At 43.0% G+C, this 22,256-nt stretch overlaps 1 protein-coding gene across 1 annotated transcript in view; it reads left to right on the forward strand.

The window, feature by feature from the left end:
- AOAH (acyloxyacyl hydrolase) overlaps positions 1–21,850 on the forward strand; it is an 81,643-nt gene extending 59,793 nt beyond the window's left edge. The window contains exons 17-22 of the mRNA XM_050330552.1: positions 2,292–2,464; positions 5,183–5,241; positions 5,322–5,381; positions 6,959–7,055; positions 10,842–10,918; positions 17,701–21,850. Of these exons, the coding sequence (XP_050186509.1) occupies positions 2,292–2,464; positions 5,183–5,241; positions 5,322–5,381; positions 6,959–7,055; positions 10,842–10,918; positions 17,701–17,829 (595 nt within the window). The 3' untranslated portion in view covers positions 17,830–21,850. The remainder of the gene's footprint in view (positions 1–2,291; positions 2,465–5,182; positions 5,242–5,321; positions 5,382–6,958; positions 7,056–10,841; positions 10,919–17,700) is intronic.
- The last annotated feature ends 406 nt before the right edge of the window (positions 21,851–22,256 follow it).

The raw sequence follows: 22,256 nt of genomic DNA on the forward strand, positions 1-22,256 counted from the left end.
GTTTCAGCAGCACATGCTGCATTAAGATAAATTTCTGCGTCCAGGAAACTCACCCAATTATTATTTTATGTGCAAAACACAGCTCACTGAAGAATCCCAAATCCTTGTTAGGGAACACGGTTCTCCCACACAGGACTCAGCACCTTTCCCCCCATCTGAGCCCAAACATTTTTAATGCCTTGAGGCAGAACAACAATGCTTTGGAAAGCTCCTGCTTCTATGGGGTTCACTGACAAGGAATCTGACCCTGTCCCAGCAGTTTTCCAGGCACTACATGTACAGGTTTGCCCTTCTGTTACCCATGGGAAGCCATGAAAGAGATTTAAGGTCTCTCGCATGGAAAGGACCTGGATGGAGCCTCCTGGCTGCTAAGGTGGGAAGAAGAGAATGTGGGAACCACTAAAGCAATGAGGGTGAACATTAGTGCAATTTTCCTACTTGGAAGGACATCCCCTGTCTTTCTTACTGAGCAACACGATCAGGTCCCCAGCAGGTGTTGAGTTTTTCTCCCTGAATGCCTTGGTCAGCTGAGCCACAGCACTGAGGCAGAATGAGAACTATCACAAGAGATGGCTTCCCAAGGTACTTGGTCCATGCCATACATGGTCATAGATGTTGATATGCTCCAAATCCCGACTACAGTACCCTTGCTGCTGTGTCTGGGGGCTCTTATGAAAGCTTGTGTTGCAAATGCATGTCTTTATTTCCTTTTCCAATTCAAAAAAAGGCAACTTAATAGATTTCCATGCTCTGCTTTGTGTGCCCCAAGGGAGCCTTGGCCAACCTGGAGTGCCTGGGGTTTGTGGAAACATACAGTGGTGTCCTTGTTTCCATCCCACTGACTCTTCACGCTGAGACAGTGCAATGGCACGTCTCCAGGCAAAGAGAGACCTTTGCCCAGAGTGGGCCTTGCTCTGCCCCCCATGTGTTGCCAGAATGAGATGTCACGGAGCTGGGGTTCCTCCCCATACCAGACACCCATGGATCCTCTCTTGCTGGGATGGGACAGCTGTGACCACCCCCTTGCTTTCAGCCCCTGTTACAGGCATGTGCTCCACGAGAATGTGGTGATAGCTCTCAGTGGGAAAATGGGTGAACACTTTTTCTGTAATAAAGTGGGTTTTTTAATAACATAATTAGAGCCGTGTTCTCTAGGCAGCCTGGGGTGGTTTTGCTTGCTTGTTTTCCTTATATAAATTGAAACATATTTCAACTTCAGGATTTCATTTCCCCCACATCTCCTGCAGCATTTACAGCTAAATGCAAGAGGGGAAGAATAAACCTGAGCTTGGGACTCTGGCTTGAAGAGGTTTGTGCCTGACAGTGAACCACAAAACATGTGGTCATTGTTAGCTTCATGGCTCTGATTCTCCTCTCTGCACTGTAAATAAAGCCTAACTCATTTGCAAACTATAAAATAATTCCAGTAGGCAATCTAAGCCTTTTTTCTTTATGAAAGTGTGCTGGGCCTGGCTAGGATGGAGTTAATTTTCTTCATAGCAGCTCCTATGGTGCTGTGGGTTTTGTTTTTTTTTTTATAAAAACAATGCTCATAACACAATAATGTTTTAACTGTTGCTGTTTAGTGTTTGCACAGCGTTGGGTCCCTCTCTGTTCCTCCTTCTGCCCCCTCCATGAATAGATTGGGGCTGCAAAAGTGGTTGGGAGGGGTCACAGCAGGAATGATGACCCAAACTGACTGAAGGGATAGTCCATGTCATGTAACATCATGGTCAGCAATGAAATGGGAGAAGAGGGTATTTTAGGGAGGTTAACCTTCTTTTGCTCAGCAACTGGCCGGGTGTTGGTCTACCCAGGAGGTGATGAGGTCTTTGCATCCCTTCTTTTCCTTGCTTTTTCCTCCCTTACTGAACAATAACTGGTTTGTTTGGGGTTTTCTTATCTTGACCCTTAAGTTTTCTTGCTTTTACTCTCTCTTTCTTCTTCCCCTGTCTCCCTGGGTGGAGCAGGAGTGAAGCAAGTGAGCAGCTGTGTAGTGCTTAGCTGCCCACTGGGGCTAACCCACAACAGGAGTCCGCTCCATAAAAAAGGAACGTATCTGTGTTTTTAGCAGAGAGATAGGTTACACCAAGGGAGGGAGGTTTCTGTATCACATCTGATTTTGGTAATAACAATGAGAAACCAAAACACATGGTATCGTTTTTATAAGGTTTTATTTATCTGACTAAATGTGGAAGTGCAGCAAATAAAGAAAATGGCACTGTTTCACGTGACTTTTTGAGGCCACAGCTTTGCCTGACACAATGTCCTGTTGGCATCTTCTTCTTTAGGAACCGTGACACGCTGGCCCACATGACCACACCCAAAGAAATGCTCTCCAACGTGATGCAAGCCCTGCGATACCTGGACTCCCGTCTTCCAAACGGCAGCCACGTGATTTTAACAGGCTTGGTAGATGGTCGCTTCCTCTGGGATAACCTGCATGACAGATACCATCCTCTAGGTAAATATGAGGTGCTGCGGGGTTCCTCCTGGTTATCTGTCTGCTCATGTTGCCTTTGCTCCCTAAGTTATTTACGAATCTATTCAGAATTTCAAGCAAACCTGGCAGAGTGGTGAAGATGTGAGAAACATGAGTCAGATATTGGCTGTGCAGCAGAAGTAGGAATGACAGTTCTTACCATCCCCACTGCATGACAGGACAGATCCCTATCCTGCCTGGTTCCCCCACCAGGCAGAACTACTCAGCTCCAAACCAGGCTCAACACATGCTGTAGATGTGGAAACAAGCTTTTGTGCCTCAGCCTTGGCCCAAAATCATGGACAGCCTGCCTGCACTTAATCCTGATTGTTTATACAGCTGGAGCTGGACGTTTAGTTAACACCTCCATTCACTGACTGGTGGATGTTATGGTAAAACTGGATGTGTACCAGGACAGAAGATTAAGTCAGGGAATTGCAAAAGACTGGTTACATACTAGAGAAATAAATTTTCCTCCTGGGTGCCTGCCACCTCCTACACTACCTACAGGTGTAATGGCTGAAACCCCACGCCATGTGCAGGCAGGTTTTGGGGCGTTCCCTCAGAGTGTAGTTGCTGTAAAGAGCTTTGGGGCATTTTTTTCCAGAGATTTGCAGGCTGCCTTTGGGAGCCTGTCATCTCAGGGTGTGAATGAAGCTGTACATCTGACCATTAGCAGACCACTTGCTCCTTGGCTTCATCCTGTGCCAAGCAGCAAGGACAAATGTCATCTTAGGGGGCTTCATTCATTTGCACTGAACTGTGACATCCATCCTTGGTTAGTTTTGATAGCTGTGCCTCTGAGGTCAGCATGGAAGCATTTCCCTGGGAATGTGGGATGTTGGGGAAGCATGGAAGCTGGTTGCAGAACCCCTTCTCTGCAAGTTCATACCACCATGCAGTGTATAAAGAATGTGACATACTTTATGCAGGTAGCAAAGCAAGTTTTTATGCAAACAGATAAAGCAAGTCCCTTGCTCTCCAGTCAAGAGTGTGTACAAGATGCCATCATGGACATTCCACTGCCAAATTTTAGACCAAAAGCACGTACTTATTTGTATTTGTGTAAAGGAATCTCTTTTCCATCTAACAAGCAAGAAGTTGTTTTCATCTTTGTTCTCATCAGCAAAGAAAGAGAGAAGCTAAATTACATCATTAAAATGGTAGATTACAAATGCAGATGATTTTGGCAACCACAGCTGTCAGCAGACTCTGTGCTATGGTTTCCCCAAGATTCCCCAATCATTGCCAATGGGTCCACACCTTTCCCATTTCTTTTCCTGATACCTTGTTATATTTTTCTCTAATAAGTACCATACTACTACCAATGGGAAAAAAATAAAAATAAAAATAATTAAAAAAAGAGAAACTCTTGCCCCCTTCAGAGCAAGGGAAATCTGTGATAATTATTTTTTAGTCACATAAACCCATTTCTTTCCTTGAGTGCATGTTTATCACAGGGATGGTTCCTCTACTTGATATCTAATTATCAGAGAAAACACATAGCATTTTTTGGCACCAGCCAAAACAGGAGTGATTAACTATAAAACCAGCTGGAAATTTTTCAGAGGGGCTGATTTGCCTTGAAGGGACCCAATTAATCCTAAGCAACACGTTTTGCAGCAAGTGATCGCTTCTGGCAGATTCTCCGATGGGCTGTGAGCAGGTTTCCCCATTTGGCTGCCAGTCCATCAGGCGTGACCAGACACCAGTCTGGCTTTCAAGCCAAATCCCTGGTCCCCCTGACAGCCCATCCCAGGGCCTGGTGCTTCAGGCTATAGGGGTCTGGGAAATCCCTAATATCCAGGAGTGACACTAGATCTTTGAACTTCCCCTCATTTGTTCCCTGGGCAGCTGATAGTGCTGCTGGATGATGGGCAGCTGTGTGATAGGCAGGAGTAACGTCTGTATCAGGGAGTCACGGTAAAGCAACCTGAGGAGCCCATTTCACTTGGGAGAGATTATACTTTGCAGTTCCTAAAACAACAACAAAAATTTCATATTTCAGTACTGCATAAATATCAAAGTTTGACATAATGATCAGTGCACTTTAAACTCAGACAACTGAGTGGCCATTTAATTCTCATCTTAGCTATAGCTACCAAAGATGCAAAAAGGTCAAGAAAATTGAGAATTTTCTCATCAAGCCAGGCTATCGTATAGCACAGTGAATTTTAGGGCATGTCAGCTGGGTGTTTGACTTGGTGCTTGAATTTTCCTCACCCACACAAATGTATCCAGTTCCCTCCATGACAGCAAAATTGCTTCTCCCTTTTAAGGCTAACCTCTGTGAGGTAAATGCAAGTGTACACAGGCATCCTTCTACTTTGCAAACCCTGCATTTCTGCAGCAGGTGAGAGATGTTAATGGAAGAAATATCAGTCACTCACTTCAGAAACTGACATAGGCTGTGATGACTAACCCCACATGTGAGACAAATCACCTATGAAAGGCAGGAGAGGGATGCAGGAGAAGCAAAAGCAACTCTGTGGAGACGTGGACACTTAGCAGGAGGAAAGCATTGGTGCCACCTCTATTGCACCCCAGCTCTGGTGGTGGGAGGGTAACCTGAGGGTGGGGTGGCACTCCTGGGGTGCCTTTCCCCACGCAGGGGTGTAACGCATGGGGATGCACAGACCTGAAAAATGAAGATACATTTGGCCATCAGGCACATGAACTTTCCCTTTCTGTGCTTTGCAGGGCAGCTGAACAAGGATGTCACATACAGTCAAATTTATTCTTTCCTTGACTGCCTCCAGGTAAGGTGTCTGGCTGTAGCTTACTAGTCCCCTGTTCCTCTTGTCCCACTACTAAAGTCCCTCTCCCCACTCCTGCCCAGGTGAGCCCCTGCAGCGGCTGGCTGACCCCCAATGAGACCCTCAGGAATTTGACCTCAGAGGTAAGTCTCAACAATGCTACAGCACATACTATTTCAGTTTGTCCTTGTGTCTGAGGATATAAGCCAAATTACCTCAGCATACATTTTTTTCTTCCAACGATGAGAAAAAAAAATGAGGAAACATCCGCACCCATCCTTTCAAATGCCTCTCAGGCTCTGGGAGGCAGCATGCTCAAGTGAAAGATTCGTAAAGGTATTCCTGTTATAACCTCTCAGCTGCCCAAATTTATTCTCAAGGGATGTGATCTCCCAGAGACAAAACTGTTCAGGTTCATGTTCTTTAAGAAGAGGACATACCTGATAAGGAAGAAAAGACTTGTGAATCAACTAGCTGTTGGTATGACAAGCTGGCTACATAGATTTTGCTGGCAACGGGAGCAGGTCCTGAGAGCAAGAGCCTTACCCTTTTTTCATTTGGGATTTGTGCTAATCTTCCTCAGACACATTTCTGTGGACTTAATCATCAGATGGTGTGACCAGGGAGCATCCAGGATCAGTGCAGGAATGGGAACAGACAGAACAGAGACGTCTTAAAACTCACCTTAAAAATCTGGCTGCAGAAGCGAATGACACATAATACCAGGCACTTATTTTCTTATGGTACAAACCGATCTTTAATCCCAGGAATCCTCTGCAGTCAAGTAAAAGAGCCAGTAACCAAATGTTATCAAAGGTATCATCTCTGTGTATAGTTGTATTCATATTTGCATTCACTAAACAACAAAATGTTGCCTTAATTTAACCAAAGCTTACATATGTATTTCATTTTATTCCCTGTCCCTCTTGGCTTCAGAGTAGGCAATTAAGCACATTCCTAAATCTTTGTAGGATTACAGTTTATATACTCGTACCAACAATACAGAATATAGAGTACATGTAACTTCTGTCCATGAACAATGCATATGCCTGCAGGGTATGAATTAATCTTTCTGAGCCCCTGTCTGAAACTAATTGTCTATGTTATTACCCAAACTGCACAATTTAAATATTTAGGAGATCCTGATCTCTGTTATGGCTGTAGAAATTACATTGGATGTATCAGTTAGGCAGACGCTCAATGGAGGTAATTTACTCTGCTGAAAGTAAAGGTAGAATTTGGTCTGCATAGATAAACATTAACATCTACAACATAGTAGCAGGAAGGATAATACAAAAACAGAACATTTCTGTTGTAGAAAAGTTTTGGGTTTCTTTAAGAGAAATGAAAATTACTGGGCTGCCACTCATCAAGAGGCCTCCAAAATAGAGAAATTCAGAATATTTATATAAGCCTATGGATACTACTAAAAGAGGTCTCCAGTAAAATAAACATATGCTGTATTAAACTTACAAAATCAGCTGAGGCCTCAATGTAACCTGCAAGGATGTGTTGCATGATGAACTGGGTAGCCCAAAGGCTGGTGGTGCTCATGCAAGTCCCTGTTATGATGAAGAGCCCCATTTCACCTCCTTTCCCCCAGCTGAAAGGGCAACATTAGCTATCAAATTCCTGGCTGTACTTCAGTGATGAAAGCTGAATCCATGCAAAGCGGGATGAATAGCAATGATGAGTCATTAAATCACTTGATTTTTTGCAGAGAGCTTTACAACTTTCCAACGTCCTGAAAGAAATAGCGAGATCTGAGAAATTTGCCAACTTTGATATTTTCTACATGGATTTCCCACTGAGACAAAGTAAGCAGCTTTTTTTTCCTATCTTTGTCACAAAACATTTAGTCAAGTGTTAGGCTGCTAATATGGTCCTCATATTTTAGCTCTCTTCCAGGAAAAGGGCAGAATAGCCAGCCAGCCTAGGTGACCCTGCTGGTAGGGCTGTGGTCAAGGGGGGGACATTTAATGCCATCTCTCATCTTCCCTGATTGGAGCAGCCATGGACCTTTGCTGAGACAAGACCCCACCACCAGCCTAGGCACTACAACGTCCATGCTGCTCCCAGCTGCCAGCACCCACAACCCCAGTGAAGCACAGCAGACAGGCCACTTTCTTTTGCATGGCAAGGGGACAGGGAGAGCAGATATGCCTCTGCTAAAAATGCCTCCTGCTTGTCCACTGCAGTTTCAGGCTGGTGAGGGAAAAAAAGAAATCTTGAACCTGTATTGGTCCATAAGATTTGGTCATATTTTTGATCATGGCTTTTTACAGCAGGTCATCTAGGCTGGAGATGCATATCTGCAATGGTGAAGGTGGTCTTCATGAGCTGTAGTTTACTACATCACTGACTAGGCTTCGTATTGTCTCCTCTTGGACGAGCAGTGCCTCAGGAAGGAGGACTTTTATCGTCTGCTTTTCTGCCTGAATAACACAGCTACACTCTCCTAACTCACTGTTCTCAAAAGTAGAAGCACCTCTCCCAGGAATAACTGTCTTCTTTCCTATGTTTCTTTAAACACCTACTTTGACTTGAAGAGCTTACAAAACTTGTCCTTCTGTGGTCTTTAGTGACATTAGGTAAGCGTATTACCTAAATCGTTCTTCTGCAACTGACACTTGAATTAAAAAACCAGGATATTTTTGTTGTTACCATGAGCACAAGCAGACAGCGTCCCTGTGGGACTGGGGACAGTCCCACATCTGTCCCTGGATCCCTCTTGGCTTGGCTTCCCTTGCAAGAAGCACTGGAGTCCAGCTTGAGGCATCACCCAACATCAGCCCATCTTCATCACTAGGAGAAACATACTCCTTTTAAAAATAAGAACCAGCATGGAGTGAGGGATTGAGTTGGGCAACATATTAAAGTAGTTAGACAGTGATGGGAAAGTAGGGATAAGGCTTTTTTTTTTCAGACTGGATCTCCCATGTTTCAACTTCTGCCCGTTGTCTCTCCCTCTCTTACTGTGCACTGCTGTGAAAAGATTAGCCCTGTCCTCATTGTCTCCTCATAGGCTCTTCCCCAGAAGGGATTGTCCCTGTCCCTCAGCCCCTGTTCACAGGGCAGGAGCTCCAGCCTTAGCTACCTGGCAGCTCTCCCCAATAACATGCATGTTTATGTTCCAAAAATACTATATAATAATTGGAAAAAAAACAACTTGATCTGAATTTCCATGTTTTTATATTCACACAGAAAGTTCCGTGTTGGCCCTTATTGAAAAATTTTGTCAGGTTATTATATTTTAAATTCCAGCACACAGACAGCTAAATCTGGGGCCATGAAGGGACAGAAGCACCCTGTCAATACTTTAAAGTGTACATCTCTAACACCTCTCCCCATCAGTGCCTGGCTGTCCTAGAAAGCACAAAGCTGCCAAGGCACCTAAGACTATTAAAAACTCATTTTGCAGCCAAATCCTATCAAAATTCACAAACTTATTTTATCCTGCATGACCCACTTCAGGAAGCTGATTCTGGGTCTCCATGAAGACCATATGGAGAAGGAGGAGGTAAAAGTGGGGATAGGCGAGGAAGTCTTTCTGTCCAAAAGTTCCTCTCAGAGAGGTGGGCTTTACTGCCAGGTTCATTATTGCAGTACAGAGTTTCAGGGTGTCCAAGTCTCTTTGTGGCTTTTGCCTCAGCTACTTAATATTTAACAAGTCGTTAGGATTTGAAATGAACTACCTGCTGGGTAGGCAAATTACTTTAATAAGTTAAATTACCGACTTTAGGTAATTTATTTGCTTTCACAAAAAGAAACATCTTTATATAATTTACTGATCTTGATTACATCGTGTTAAATAAATGAAGTAAACAAAATCACACATGCATACACAAACATCAGCTTTGAAAGACACTTTGCAAAGTTTCCTGCAGCCCTGGAGCCAACAATTCGGGCTTGCCATCAGGAAAGCTGTCAGATCGTGAGTGTGCTCAAAAACCAGCTAAGGCTGCTGACCTACTTTTGTGGTCTCTTTCTGAAGCAAGCACAAATCCTCCATGAAACTCTCCAGACATCAAATATTTAGCAGTGGTTGCACACTGTGATGCATACATTGATTTCAGGCTGGCCTGGGCATGTATATATATACACATATGTACGTAGCAGCTCCCAGCTTTGTCAAAGTAATATTTGAGTATACTAGCATTTATCTTAGATTTAAATGGACATTCAAGATCACATGCTGCCCTTGGAAATTAGTCATTCCTTTAAGAAGCAGTGTAATAAATGGCGGAATACGTGTTGTTTTTTTGGACTTTTTCTTGGTGCAGATGGGAGCAAACTCTAGTCTAGTCTAGCCAAAGCAACAGTCATTTTTAACACAAACTCTGGACATACTCAGTTAATGGTTATTTGCTCAACTGCTCTAGGATTTTTGGAGGTCGAGTGTAATAGCCTGAATTGACCTATCTTGATACAACCCTTACTTATCCCTTTTCTATTTCTGGCATTGCAGTAGTAGTCCCTCTGCAAAGTAAAACACAATACACAAGCCTCTTACTCTGTGTAGAATATCATATATATAAGGAGTTAGGCAAGTTCCTTCTGTTCATCTATAGGGGTGCTCTGTGGTGTAATCTAAGGTGAATATGTGTTGAACCCAACATATTGCAAGTCTGAAATAAAGCTCCAAACCCTGTGTCTAGAAACAGGTTACTTTGGGTGCTGACTGAAGCATCTCGAGTGGGTTTCTATAGTCAAAGCAGAAATGTTGCCTTTTTGTGAATTCAGAGTTAGCGTGGGGACCCAGACACCACTTTTTGACACAATAGCCAGGGTCCAAAAAGCAGTGGTTAATCTAGATCAAAACTGTGGTGCTTGAATGGAGAACATTTTGCTCCTGACAGGATGCTTGCATAATGCTATTAAGAATTCTTAATCTGTCATTATAAAAGGAATAATTGAATTTACAGTCTGTTAATGCCGTATCCACTAGTTCCATGTTTGATCACTTCACAGCCCTTTTGAACAGAGAAAGCTTTTTACTTCTCTAATGGCTCCAGGGCTTATAGCACAGCATCATTTGCATTGAATGTCACGCTTATGTAATTCAAAAGGTTATTTGGTTGGAGTTGAGAAAAAGACTGCTCAGAAGAGAAGTAACCAAAAATGACAGTCGTTCCTGCAGACTTCAGCCCATGTGAATATTGTTGCCATCTTTTTCTCTAAAAAGCGCTGTTTTCTTTATCCCTTTTTTTTTTTTTTGCACTGTTGAGGATGCAACTAACGTGGGAAATGCAAAGTACTAAATCAGTATTAAATAATTTACAGCTTTACTTGGTACAGCATCCATCTTAGTTGGGAGGGAAAGCGAATTGTTTTATGATCATTTATGTTCAAAGCGCTTTCTTGCATAAAGATCGCAGAGAGAGAAAAAAAAATTAACAATAAAGTCTTAAATACTGCCCCAAGGAGAGGGGATTGCACACGCTATTGGCTCTGACAACTTTATGTGAATTATCATAATCTTCATGCAGAGCTGTCGTGTGCTTGAAAATACCAGCGGTGCTTTGCAGCAGAGGGGAGGGTGCATCTCCAGGAGGGCGTCTACGTGCTCACTGTGATAACCCCTCTGCTCACGTTGTTTGCAGCGGCTGAGGAGTGGCGCAAGATGGGAGGTGAGCCCTGGCAGCTGATTGAACCGGTCGATGGCTTCCACCCCAGTCAGGTAAAAACCCGGCCCCAAGAGACGGGTGGGAGCAGGCAGGGTGAGGGAGCGTGTGAGATGGCAGTGCCCATTGCTGCGCCAGGCACCCAGCTGGCATGCCACAGGGGTGTAGGTTTGGGGTATTTCTCTCTTAAAAGAGAGTCATAGAGTCATTTGGGTTGGAAAGTCCTCTAAGATCATGGAGGCCAGCTGTTAACCTAACACTGCAGAGTCCACCACTAAACCATGTCCCTAAGCATCACACCTACGGGTCTTTCAAATACCTCCAGGGATGGTGACTCAACCACTTCCCTGGGCAGCCTGTTCCACTGCTTGGCAACCCTTTCCCTGAGGAAATTTTTTCTAATATGCAATCTAACCCCATCCCAGTGCAACTTGAGACCATTCCCTCTTGTCCTATTGATTGTCCTGTGGGAGAAGAGACCAACCCCTACCTCATCAGGACCTTGACCTCCATTCAGGTAGTTGTAGAGAGTGATAAGAGAGTGATAAGGTCTCCCCTCAGCCTCCTTTCCTCCAGGCTAGAAGACCTCAGTTCCCTAACCCACTCCTCATAAGACTTGTGCTCCAGGCACTTCCCCAGCTCCATTGCCCTTCTCTGGAGTTGCTCCAGCACCAAAACGTCTTTTTTGTAAAGAGGGCCCCAAATCTGAACACAGGATTTGAGGTGTGGCCTCACAAGAGCTGAGTACAAGGGGACAATCACTGCCCTGGTCCTGCTGGCCATACTAATGCTAATACAAGCCAAGGTGCCATTGGCCTTCTTTGGCCAGTCTAAATGATGCCTCTAGCCCCAGAGCCGACATCTCTGTTTCAGGCAGCTGCACTCTGGCTCCTGCAAAGTCTTCTGCCTCTTCCCCTCATTGACTGATACCATGGCCAAACAGGTCTTAATGTGCAAAAACTGATCCTTGCCACTTAGGCTGGCCACCAGACTTCCCAAACACCCACAGGAATTTTGCAGGATCAGGACAGAAATGCAGCACTGCAGAGACCAGACAGGTCCTCTCCAGCCCTGTCCCTGCCCTGCAGCCTCTGGGACTGTGGGTTTCCCTGTTGCAACCTGGAACAAGGCTTTCTTTTAGAAGCTATGCATTTAAATTTCTTATGCTCAGCAGCTATATATTAGTAAATTTTCTCCTGCTTGCTTGGCCTCCTAGGACAGGTGGCAGGAGAAGGTTTACAGACAGAAGTAAACAAAAGGGAATGAGAAGCAGCTGCTCTGCTCTAAGTCCTTGCTTGGATTTGATGACTTAGTGTGAGGTTGCCTGGTTCCCACCATACTCACTTCAAAATAGTTTAGTTTTTTTCTGACCCTGTAAAACACATGGAGAGAGCATGTTCTGCAATCAGCTGAAAACAAAGCCATTTGGTTTTCTATATGCTAGCTGCAGATTTCAAACACGTGTGCAAAGCAAAGCAGCAGCCAATCTCCTCTATACAATACTGGGAAAAATTGTGTGAGCTGAAAACCCCTGTGCAGCCTTTAAGAGGGAGGTCTCCCACCAGTGGGCACAGCCTGGCAGTGGGCCAGGCTCTGGAGGGCCACAACACTGTCACACCCAGCCACAGAGTCAACACGGGGTGGTGGCAGGTCCCAAAACCAAAGACCACTCCTGTTTTCCATGCTTTCAATCTTGACTCTTCGGAGCAAGAAATAGGCTGGGCTAAATTACAAAGGAGACAAATTGCCCGAAGCAGACAAGATGGAGTGGGATAGCAACAACAGCAGAGCTGTTTTTTTCTGCTCTGTTAGAGGGCTCTGCCTGACAGCAGCAGTGGCTTCTTTCCATCCTTTATACTTACCAGTGGATCTGGAAGTTTCTTGCTGCCTGCTGCTGTGAGGGAAATGTGCCGTCCAGCTCCACTCCCAGCATTCTTGCCCTGGCCAGCGGTGCAGGTCTGGGTGACAGCTAGGAGAAGGAGGAGTGACGTTCCTCAGAGATGTTTTTGTGGTGCATGGTGCCAGCTCTGTGCCATGTTGAGAGCAGTTTGGGGAAAGCTGTTGTCTAGGACATCACTGCCTTGCCCCACACTTCCGACTGCACGCTCCCTTCCACCTCGGAAAGACCAAGCCATGCAAGCAAACCCCACCATGCTGCCCAGCCACTGGCAGTGCCTCCTGTTCAAAAGTATGGGGGGATTTTATGGAGCAGTCTTATGTTGTGAGCTAACACTCTGCATGTGTTGACTCCCACACCCCCCATCCTCACACAACGCAGTGCAACGATGTTTTCCGCACTGGGAAAGAGCAGTCAGTGGAGAAGCACTTCAATGGGTATGCATTGGAAGCATAGATGGATTCCGACATTTCAGCAGCTTCTCTGTTGAATGTGCCGTCAGTTCAGCTGGAGGAGAGCCGCAGGGGGAAATTCAAAGGCAAAATAGATGCTTTAGTTGTCATGTTTTACACCTATGAGAAACTCCAACCCAGTCAGTTGGAGCAATACGGTGCCTTGCTTAGCCTTGCCAAGTCAAAAGAGCCTCCTGTTCAAAGAGGGACTCCTTCATAGCAGAAATTCCTGCCTGTCTACCACACAGTACCAGAAGATAGGTGCATGAAAGTATGAGCTCACAGCCTGGGGATGCGGAGAAAGTGTGCCTGGATTTTTTGCTGCAGGCCTTTTGCAAGGAAGCAATTAGAGAAAACTTGGCAAATGAAATGACAGTGAAAGGCATGATGAAACAAACCCCATTCCCAACCCTGCCATCTGGGGAAACTGTGCCATACAAAGACTATGGAGTGAAGCAGAAAAGGTCTTTGCATCATTTTGCTGTCTTACCCTGAGGCTGGCCTGAGGTTTCTTATAACCCCTGGCACCAAGCCACCATGGGAATCAAGCTTACCATATCACAACTTTTCATCCAGGCTCTTGCCCCCATCCTGCAGCTGCAAGGTAGCACAGAGTTGAAGGCAGGAAAAATACATTTTAAAGGAATTCTGCCTGAGCAAAAAGAAAGTTATAAGAGGACATTGAAGGGCAGCTGCAAACCTACATGCAGCCCCCAGAGTGCTGAGCTGCAGGATCCAGCCAAGCGCTGTCTTATTTCACTCCCTCTGGACCTGGCATCCTGCAGTGGTTATGATTTCCCCCTCCTGCTGTTAGGATGACAGTTACTGCTTTTATAGGTACATTTTCCCTTACAGTCAAGGTGCCAGCTGTAGATATGCCTCACTTCGAGTGAGTAATTGTCCTTCCAGGATTTATTAATTAACCTTATCCAAATATTCACCATTTTTCTTTCTCTGTTAGTGTACAGAAGTCTGTTATCAACATAGCACTATTTGGACTGAAACATAGCACTGTGCTCTAAAATATTGACTCTCTCAATAAAAAGAAGGGGAAGTGTTAGCAGAGTGGTATGTAAGATTAAGGTTAAGGAAGATGATGAACAATTCACTCACTCCTCACATGAGTTTTATTTAAAGTTTTACTTTATACCAACACAAATGCCTCTGGCCAGGTATGGCTTTTTTACCACATAATGCTACCTAGCAGGAGAGGATTGATGCCACGCAGCTCATGAAGTGAACAGAGGCTCTTACTTTAATCTCAGCAGCTACTCCCCATGCCTCATGTACAGCTTGACAAATACATACAAGAGATAAGACCTAGCCTGGGCATTTCTGCTGAATTTTCCCTCTGTAGACCTCAAAGTAGCTGACAAATATTCTCAAATTTTGGAATTGAGCAACACTCCAAGGAAAGCATAAATACTTTAGCTCTTGCCTTCAATGCAGAGAAACTTTGGAGTTTGGGATAAAAGAACCACGGTGCCCCTCTCTGCCATGGTTGAGCTGGCAGTGTATACAGTGATCCCTAGTCATTGTGATACAGCAGTGGGTGGAATAAGATGGTGTCAGTTCTCAGCTCCTGGAATTCACCTGCTGTTATCTACTGTCTGTTTAATTTTAAAAAATCATCTGCTGGTATAAGCACAGCAGAAGTAGGTGTCAGCATGTATATCCAACTGTCCAGCAGCCCAGACAGTCCAGAGGGATGTGGGAGGGAATTGAAGCTTCCTAACTGAAGCTTGCATACCTACAATTACAGGGTGAAGGAAAAGAAAATAAGAAAAAAGACAACACTCACCCTGTCCCATTAGAGCTAGTGCAGTTTCTCTACTTTGGAGAAAGGCACTCAGGCAGGGAAAACTAGCCCATATAGTCCCCACTTCAGACAATATTTTATATTTAAAAACCCTTGAAAGAAGGGATAAACACCAAGTACTTGTTTGTTTAGCCAGGGCCAGAACCACATTCCCTTTCTGCTAATTTCTTGCGCAGTAAAGGTGTTTCCTGCATGCTTTTATTAAGTTGCAAAACAATAAGCTGCAAGCAAAACACTCATTACTGGCATAATTGCATTCCACTAAAGCCTCGAAGCTAAAATTTGCCTCCATAAAGTTTTTTACCAAACACCCAGCTCAGGATGGAGGTGGAGGAAATTCACACCATTTACTTTTGACACCTAAAAGCAAAATGCATCACTCAGTCCTCCCGAGTTCCCTCTAGAGCTGTCTTTGAGCCACCATTCTCCAAAGTCCAGCTTGGTTGTTCTTGGAAGAAATACGACTTTTGCTTCCCAGTAACTAGAGAGGGAGCCCAGCAATTTTCTTCAGCATCTCTTCCTTACTACAAAATTTCACTGCAAATCCTTGTGAATGCCAGATGGCTTCAAGGACATCACTTCCCTCTAGAACAGCCTATTGCTTGCTTTGGATGACAGGGCTATGAATTTCAACAGGATCCTGAACAAACAGCTCCATTTCTTGCTTTTACGAAGTTACCAGGGAGAACGTGAAAGCCCTGAGCGTCACAAACTGGAACCTGAGACGCTTGGAAGATTCTTAATGTTTGCGTACAGGCAGGAAAGCACAGCTTGAGTGTGATTAGCTTCTCCCTTTTTCTTCCTTAAGTCATAGCAAAGCACATTCCACCCAGAAATAAAGAGAAAAAGCTGAAGTGGTGCATATCAGATGAGCTGAGTATTTACACTTTGCTGAGAGGCATGCCCATCACCAGTCTGGTGCAGAAGGAGAAAACAGATAGCCTGAAGCTGCTGGAGTAACACAACTGCCTCCCAGCTGCAGTCACCCAGAGCTCTGTGAGGAATGGGTAATATCTCCTTCAAAGAACTTCCTTAGGGCTTGCCATCTTCATAAAAGACATTCATTTCAAAACCCATACAAATTACAGCATGTCTCACAGCACTAGAACTTTGGAATCTAAAAAAAAAAAACACCTGTAAGAAATGCAGTTTCCAGAATCACAAACCCTTCTCTGTGCCACACTACTCATCAAGAGTAAATTATTGAAATCATCAGGACCTGATTCAGGTAATAATTTAGGGTAGTTTAAGCATATATACCTAAAATTACAGTCAACAGTAGTCTGAACAGTGTAGAGCATAACTCTGGTGATACATTTGCAAAGAGCGTACCATGCAAAGATAGTAGGGTTTTTAAAACCAATCAACCAATCCTGCTGAAAATATATATGGAAGGCTTAGGGACTTGTGAAGAAGGTTTGGAGACTACAGGAGGGACCACTCTGACAGGGATGTGCCTCAGCGTGTCCCAGAATAAATGTTTAGTCACTAGAAACTGCAAACCAGAAGAAAACTCTACTGTACAGTCTTCTTCCCTGCTCCAATTCCTCCATTAGCTTAACAAAACCTCAAGTGACCAGAGTCTAAAAGCTTCCATACCATAAATATATCTTTTTGTATACAAGATCTAAATAAAAGTAAGTTCTTGTCTCCTAGCTCCTCATTACAGCTTCTTTCGAAAGTACATTTTAAAAAAAGTGAATAAAAATTCTTCTGTCTTTTCCCAAACTCCAAAACAACAGTATTCAAATAGTTTGATCCCATTAACCTATCTCAGTCCTTAAAAAAAACCAGACCAACTTTGTTAGCCTTTGTAATTGCAATCAATATCAGTGTTGAAAAGGTTGTGTTTGAAAATAAAGTTATCATATAAGCCAAATATAATTGTAGGTCAGGAGTTAAAGCAAAATGCTTTAGCATCCTGGGAAAATTTGGTTAAGGGAGAATCAGGCTGTTCTCTCTCTCCCTTTCTGCTACTCTGGCAATTCAGCAGATACAGTTTCTCTTCGGTGCATAACTTCCATGGCAAAAACCTCGATGAAAATTGGACCGACACTGCTATTGAGGAGAAATGCTATTATAGCATTTCTACAGGTCTCATGGGAAAAGACCTCTGAAGACAACCAGCAGCAGGTGCAAACTTAGAGCATCAGAGCCAGGTAGTTTCGAAACTGGATATAATTGGGCCTCTTTCCTCCACGCGTGGTTTCCTTCCAGGAGAGCAGAGAGAACATTTATTAGAAGTACCAGAGTTATTTAGAAGCATGAATTCTTTTAGACTTACAATAGTCCAATGCATTAAATCCAAGCAGTTCTTTTGACATACTTTCAAAATGTTCAACAGGGGAAAAAATAAAAATCAGACTTTAGGGCTCTTGAATAGCAGTTTATGGACTGGACAGCATAGGCATCAGCAAGTGGGTAGAGACAGACTATCATTAGACAAACAACTGGTCAGGGAGGTGCAGATATATAGTCCTCAGTGTATTTTTACTGTTCAGAAGGATTTTGCTCTGGTCAAGCAGCTGGAATAGGGTATTTCCTTTGGTTAGAGATTACAGTCCACCATGTGGCTATAGAGGCTTCTTTACAGTGAGGTCTCCTAAATGCTGGCGTGAAATAACTACATTATAGAGACATGAGATATTGATGGTATTTGTGCTTTTGCAGATTGCTGCAGCCCTTGGAACAAGCATTACCTGGCAGAAGGCGCTACATGAATGGCCTCAAGTGCTTGGAAAGGAGAATCCATTCAATGACCAGATTGAAGCTATATTCAAAGATCAAGGTGGACACTGACTTTCAAACTGCCAGAGCCATAATGTGATTTATGGTGATGCTTCCCAGTGCATTCCACGAGTCAAGATGATTAAAGACACACACTAAAAAAGGGGGAGGGGAAGTTATCAGAGCCAGTAGCAGCGGACATAGAACAACAGCATTCTTTTCAGTTTGTATCTCACCTGCACAAGTAGGCTATGCTTTTTCTGTGGAGCTACAAAAATAAAAATCAAAGGATACCTGCCAGCTAGACCATTTATTGTACCAATTTGCAAATCCATAGATTTTTTTTCTATATATAGCAAACTTCTAGCCCTACCTCATTTTTTCCCCCCTGCAAAACATTATTACTTGACTTTCCATTTGTACTGTTTCAATGGTTAATCTGATCCAAAAGGAGTGAGGGGAACCTCAAACTCATTATGTTGCTATAAATTGTGTGTATGTAATTGCCCCTGACTGTCAATACATTATTTAGCTGCTATTTGCTTATTAAAACGTGCCAGGAATAACAAGGCACTACAATTTTGATTTGCCTGGCAGCATTAGCACAGGCTGACTGAGCACAGGTGCTCTTCCCCCCATTAATAAGATACTAACTTGACAACCCTTCATGTATTGAAAACAGGTTGCTTTTTCAACCTGTAATATATCTTTGCTCTTTAGCTTCCTAACAAATAATATGCCCAGTCCTACGTCTTTTACAGGCATGACCCAGGAACCACTGAAAATACTGGGCAGCCCTTACCTGCTCTACTTCATAGATGGATTTGAACATTGAGAATTACTGTATTTTTTCACCAGCTTATCCGTGTTCTTAACAAAATATATAAATAAATATTTAAAAATTAGAGACAGCTCTACCCTATTCACAACCTTACTGATGATGGAAGGATCAGACAGCATAAAATGGCATTAATTACAGGTGGAAAAAAAATCTGGTAAATAGAAAGCTTAAACATGACATGACTGAAGCTCACCCTGATTGGCCAAAGCTCAGGTAGACCTGAGCTCTGCTCTTTGTTCTGAGCATATCCCTTGTATGAGGCCGTGCCACCCGTGAGGCAGCTCTCAGGCTGTGGTCCGAACCAAAGGAGATGCCTGGCGCTAGGAGATGCACCTGCTCAGCATTTTGAATAGGCAGAGGATGACTTGGCTTATATTCTTTTGATTGAAGCGTGCATTATTGCTTCGCTAGATCCTATGCCTTTTTTTAGAGCACAGTCAATGCCGTGTCTTTTATTAAGATAGCAGTAATCCCACAGGAACATCTAACACTTAAGTAAATATTCACGTCACCTACTTTAGGAAACCAAAAGGGAATACATTCCTTAATTGAATGATACTTGTTAATAAGGCCCCAATTCATTCAAGGCATTTAGATCTTACCAAAATATCCAGTCTCCCAAGAAGTAGTTTCAACTCCAGAGAGTCGTGCCTGGGGATATTTAGAGTTAGAAGGAAATCTCCCTGTTTTCTGTGCAAATTCTTTCCAAACAACGTAACATTCCATGCACTCTGGCCAGGTAGAACACCTTCTATTTTTTATTACCTATTCAGGCCTCTTATGTTTCACTAAATATAACACAAGGACAGAAACAAGTGCATCCACATGGTTTTACTATAGACCAACTACAGCACCGGCAATAATTACAGAATATCAGATGATTTCCTCTACACTAACATACAGAAGTGTAGCAGTTAAAAGGGGGAAGGGAATCCTGTTTAGAAGCCTAATTTTCAAGGCAATTTCATTGCAAATTATTGTATTTCATTTGAGGCTTAATAACACCAATTAAGAGTTTTACAAACTAGTAAAACTGAAATTTCCTCAGCTAAAATGAGCTTCGTTGCCCAGAGCAAAGCGTTTTTCACTTAGAGACTTTCTTATTAGTGAACTTCTTGAATTTCCAAACAATGGGGAAAAAAAACAGGTTTTATACAACTGTGACAACTTCTCAGAAAAACCTGAAACCATAGCTGAACCACAAAACAAAGCTCCAAGGTTTGCCCAGTGCCATTGCTCCATGCTGGATATGGGGTTTCTGAGGGACACCAAGGAATGGGCTTGCCTCCAGCTGGAGTTGCACTGACCGAAACACGTGCCCCCATACTTTAGAGCTGAGCTCTGCAGCTCCAAATTGGGCTGTATGCAGAAACTTGATTTGCAATGCAGTAACTATCTGCGAATAAAGATGAATTTTGGGCCTATTGTGCCATCAGCTTTTACAACCACTGTGTTTATTATTTCAAATGCAAAAAACAGCTGAAGATCTGCACCCCCCAACCATCAATCACTTACCAGTACCACTCTAAAAATATATGTCTTATGCTTAAAAAAATGCTGCTGAAAAAGCTTACTTATGCTAAAGCAGTAATGAACTACGAATTCTAGTCTATTGCATTAGTTTAACTGTCTCCTGGTGCTTAGATTGGTTGAAGATGACAGATACATGGGGAAGAGAGAAGTAAACAGGAAACAAAAAGTTTATCTCTGAAAGCCAAGTATAGTTCCGTGCAATTCAAACTTTACAGCAATACGTATTTCTAGAAGGAATGATCTGTCAAGGTCTCTTTGGAGGGGAGTCCGAGCATGTGAATACAGCAGGGATTATGTCACTGGCTGGGTCCGACACACTGCAAATTGAAAGGGTTTTTTTGACTTTGCTCTGTAAATGGTTTTTACAAAACTTAGAGCTTTGTTTGAAATCAGACAGTAGGAACTGTTTTTGAGGTATAGAACATTCAAAGCTACCTAAAGCTATCTGAATTCTCACAGCCTGGCCCCTTTAAAAAGGAACTGCTACAAACATGGAAAAAAAATGTCACCATTGTTTTGCAAAATCCTCAGCTCACCCTTAAAAGAGCAGAGGAGCATGGGAGGAGGTGGCACGCAGCAGTGCAAGGCCCTAAAGCTGTGAGTGCAAGCTTGCCCCTAAGCTGGCACCCCATGCTTCTGCTGGCTACAGTAGCCCTTGTCCTCACCACTGAGAGCCTGTGCCCAGAACTCAGCACACAGGTGAGCTTTTCTAATTTACAGCACCTGTTACACTTTTTACCTTTCTCTGATAAGGGATAACTACTTTTTGGCCATTGAACAAACACAGATTGGTTTCTACGATGGATAATAGCCCAATCAACCTAAATAAAAACAGGTTGTTCCCTTGGATACATCCAATCCTGTTCGTAGCACCTTTCTGTGGACTCATTTGATAATTCTATATTTAATGATTTTTAAGATCAACTTGGAAGTCTAAGAAGACAGCCTCCCATATATCCAGCATGAAATTTACCCTTGCACTGTGCAGGTCATGTTACTCTGTTATTCTGCTGCCCTGTCTCTGTCACTAGAGAAAAGAACAATCTCTCCTCTTCATATCTGATGAACTGCTGGACATGGACAACCTGGCCTCCCACTACAAAATTTGGTGTTAGCTACCTCCAATGCCTCAAATTATCTTCTCAAACAAAGTCAAATTTTGTGATACACATACAAAATAGAATCCTTTCTCAAACACTGTGTGGATCCTAGCACTTCTTCTTTAGCCTACAAACTAGTGTTTCAAATGCATAGAAAATGCTATGAAAAAAGCAGGTGTTTTATTTTTTATTTTAAATGAATAAAATAAATCTCAATACATAGTTTGGAAATATTTAGAGACATAAAAGAAAAAGAAAACAATTTAAAAGCAAGTACAAAAGTGGCAGGATGAAAACAGCATAAGCTAACAGAATTTAGTGTTTTGAGTGTGAATATGTAACAGCAGTAGCAATTTTAAGTATTCCGCTACCGCATTTACAGTAGTGAAGTAGTGAGCTGGTATTTCACTAAGCCCAGTGAAAAGCTGTGAAAACTGCAAGTTTTAACTGAGAAATTTTGCCATTTTGGTGGGTCTCAAGTACTGCTTTTATATGTATTTGCGCACATCTCTGTCAAGGGGAGGAAGACCCGTACTTTCGGCCAGCGGAGTATTAGTTGGTACATAGCAGCTTTGTAAAGTCTTAATATTTAAAAAAAAAAAACAAACAAAAACCAAAAGCACTTTTACAACCTATTAACCTACTCCTGGTTCTCAAATGGAGAATTCAAGCTTGTACAAACCACAAGTCCCAGGAAATACTGATGTATACAACCCTAAACCTAAATTTCTCTGTTAGATTTTCTTTTTTAAATAGCAGTCCTAACAGAAATATTCAAGACTTTTCATTTCTATCAAAGTGCAATATACTGCATACTTAATTCCACACCTAAAAATCCCACAGCGTACATGCCATGCACTTACCCATACTGGTTTGTATAAGAAATTGCAAAAGTAGTATGAATATATTGTGCATTTCTATTGTTCTGACCACAAAGATACTGTACAAGCAAGAAATATCTATACTGCATGTTGTAGAATAAAATTGACTAGTAACTTCCATATCTGATCCTTACAAAATACCCC

The sequence above is a fragment of the Myiozetetes cayanensis genome, unplaced genomic scaffold (assembly GCF_022539395.1).
Source record: "Myiozetetes cayanensis isolate MyiCay16 unplaced genomic scaffold, myiCay2020 scf1, whole genome shotgun sequence".
Lineage (NCBI taxonomy): Eukaryota > Metazoa > Chordata > Aves > Passeriformes > Tyrannidae > Myiozetetes > Myiozetetes cayanensis.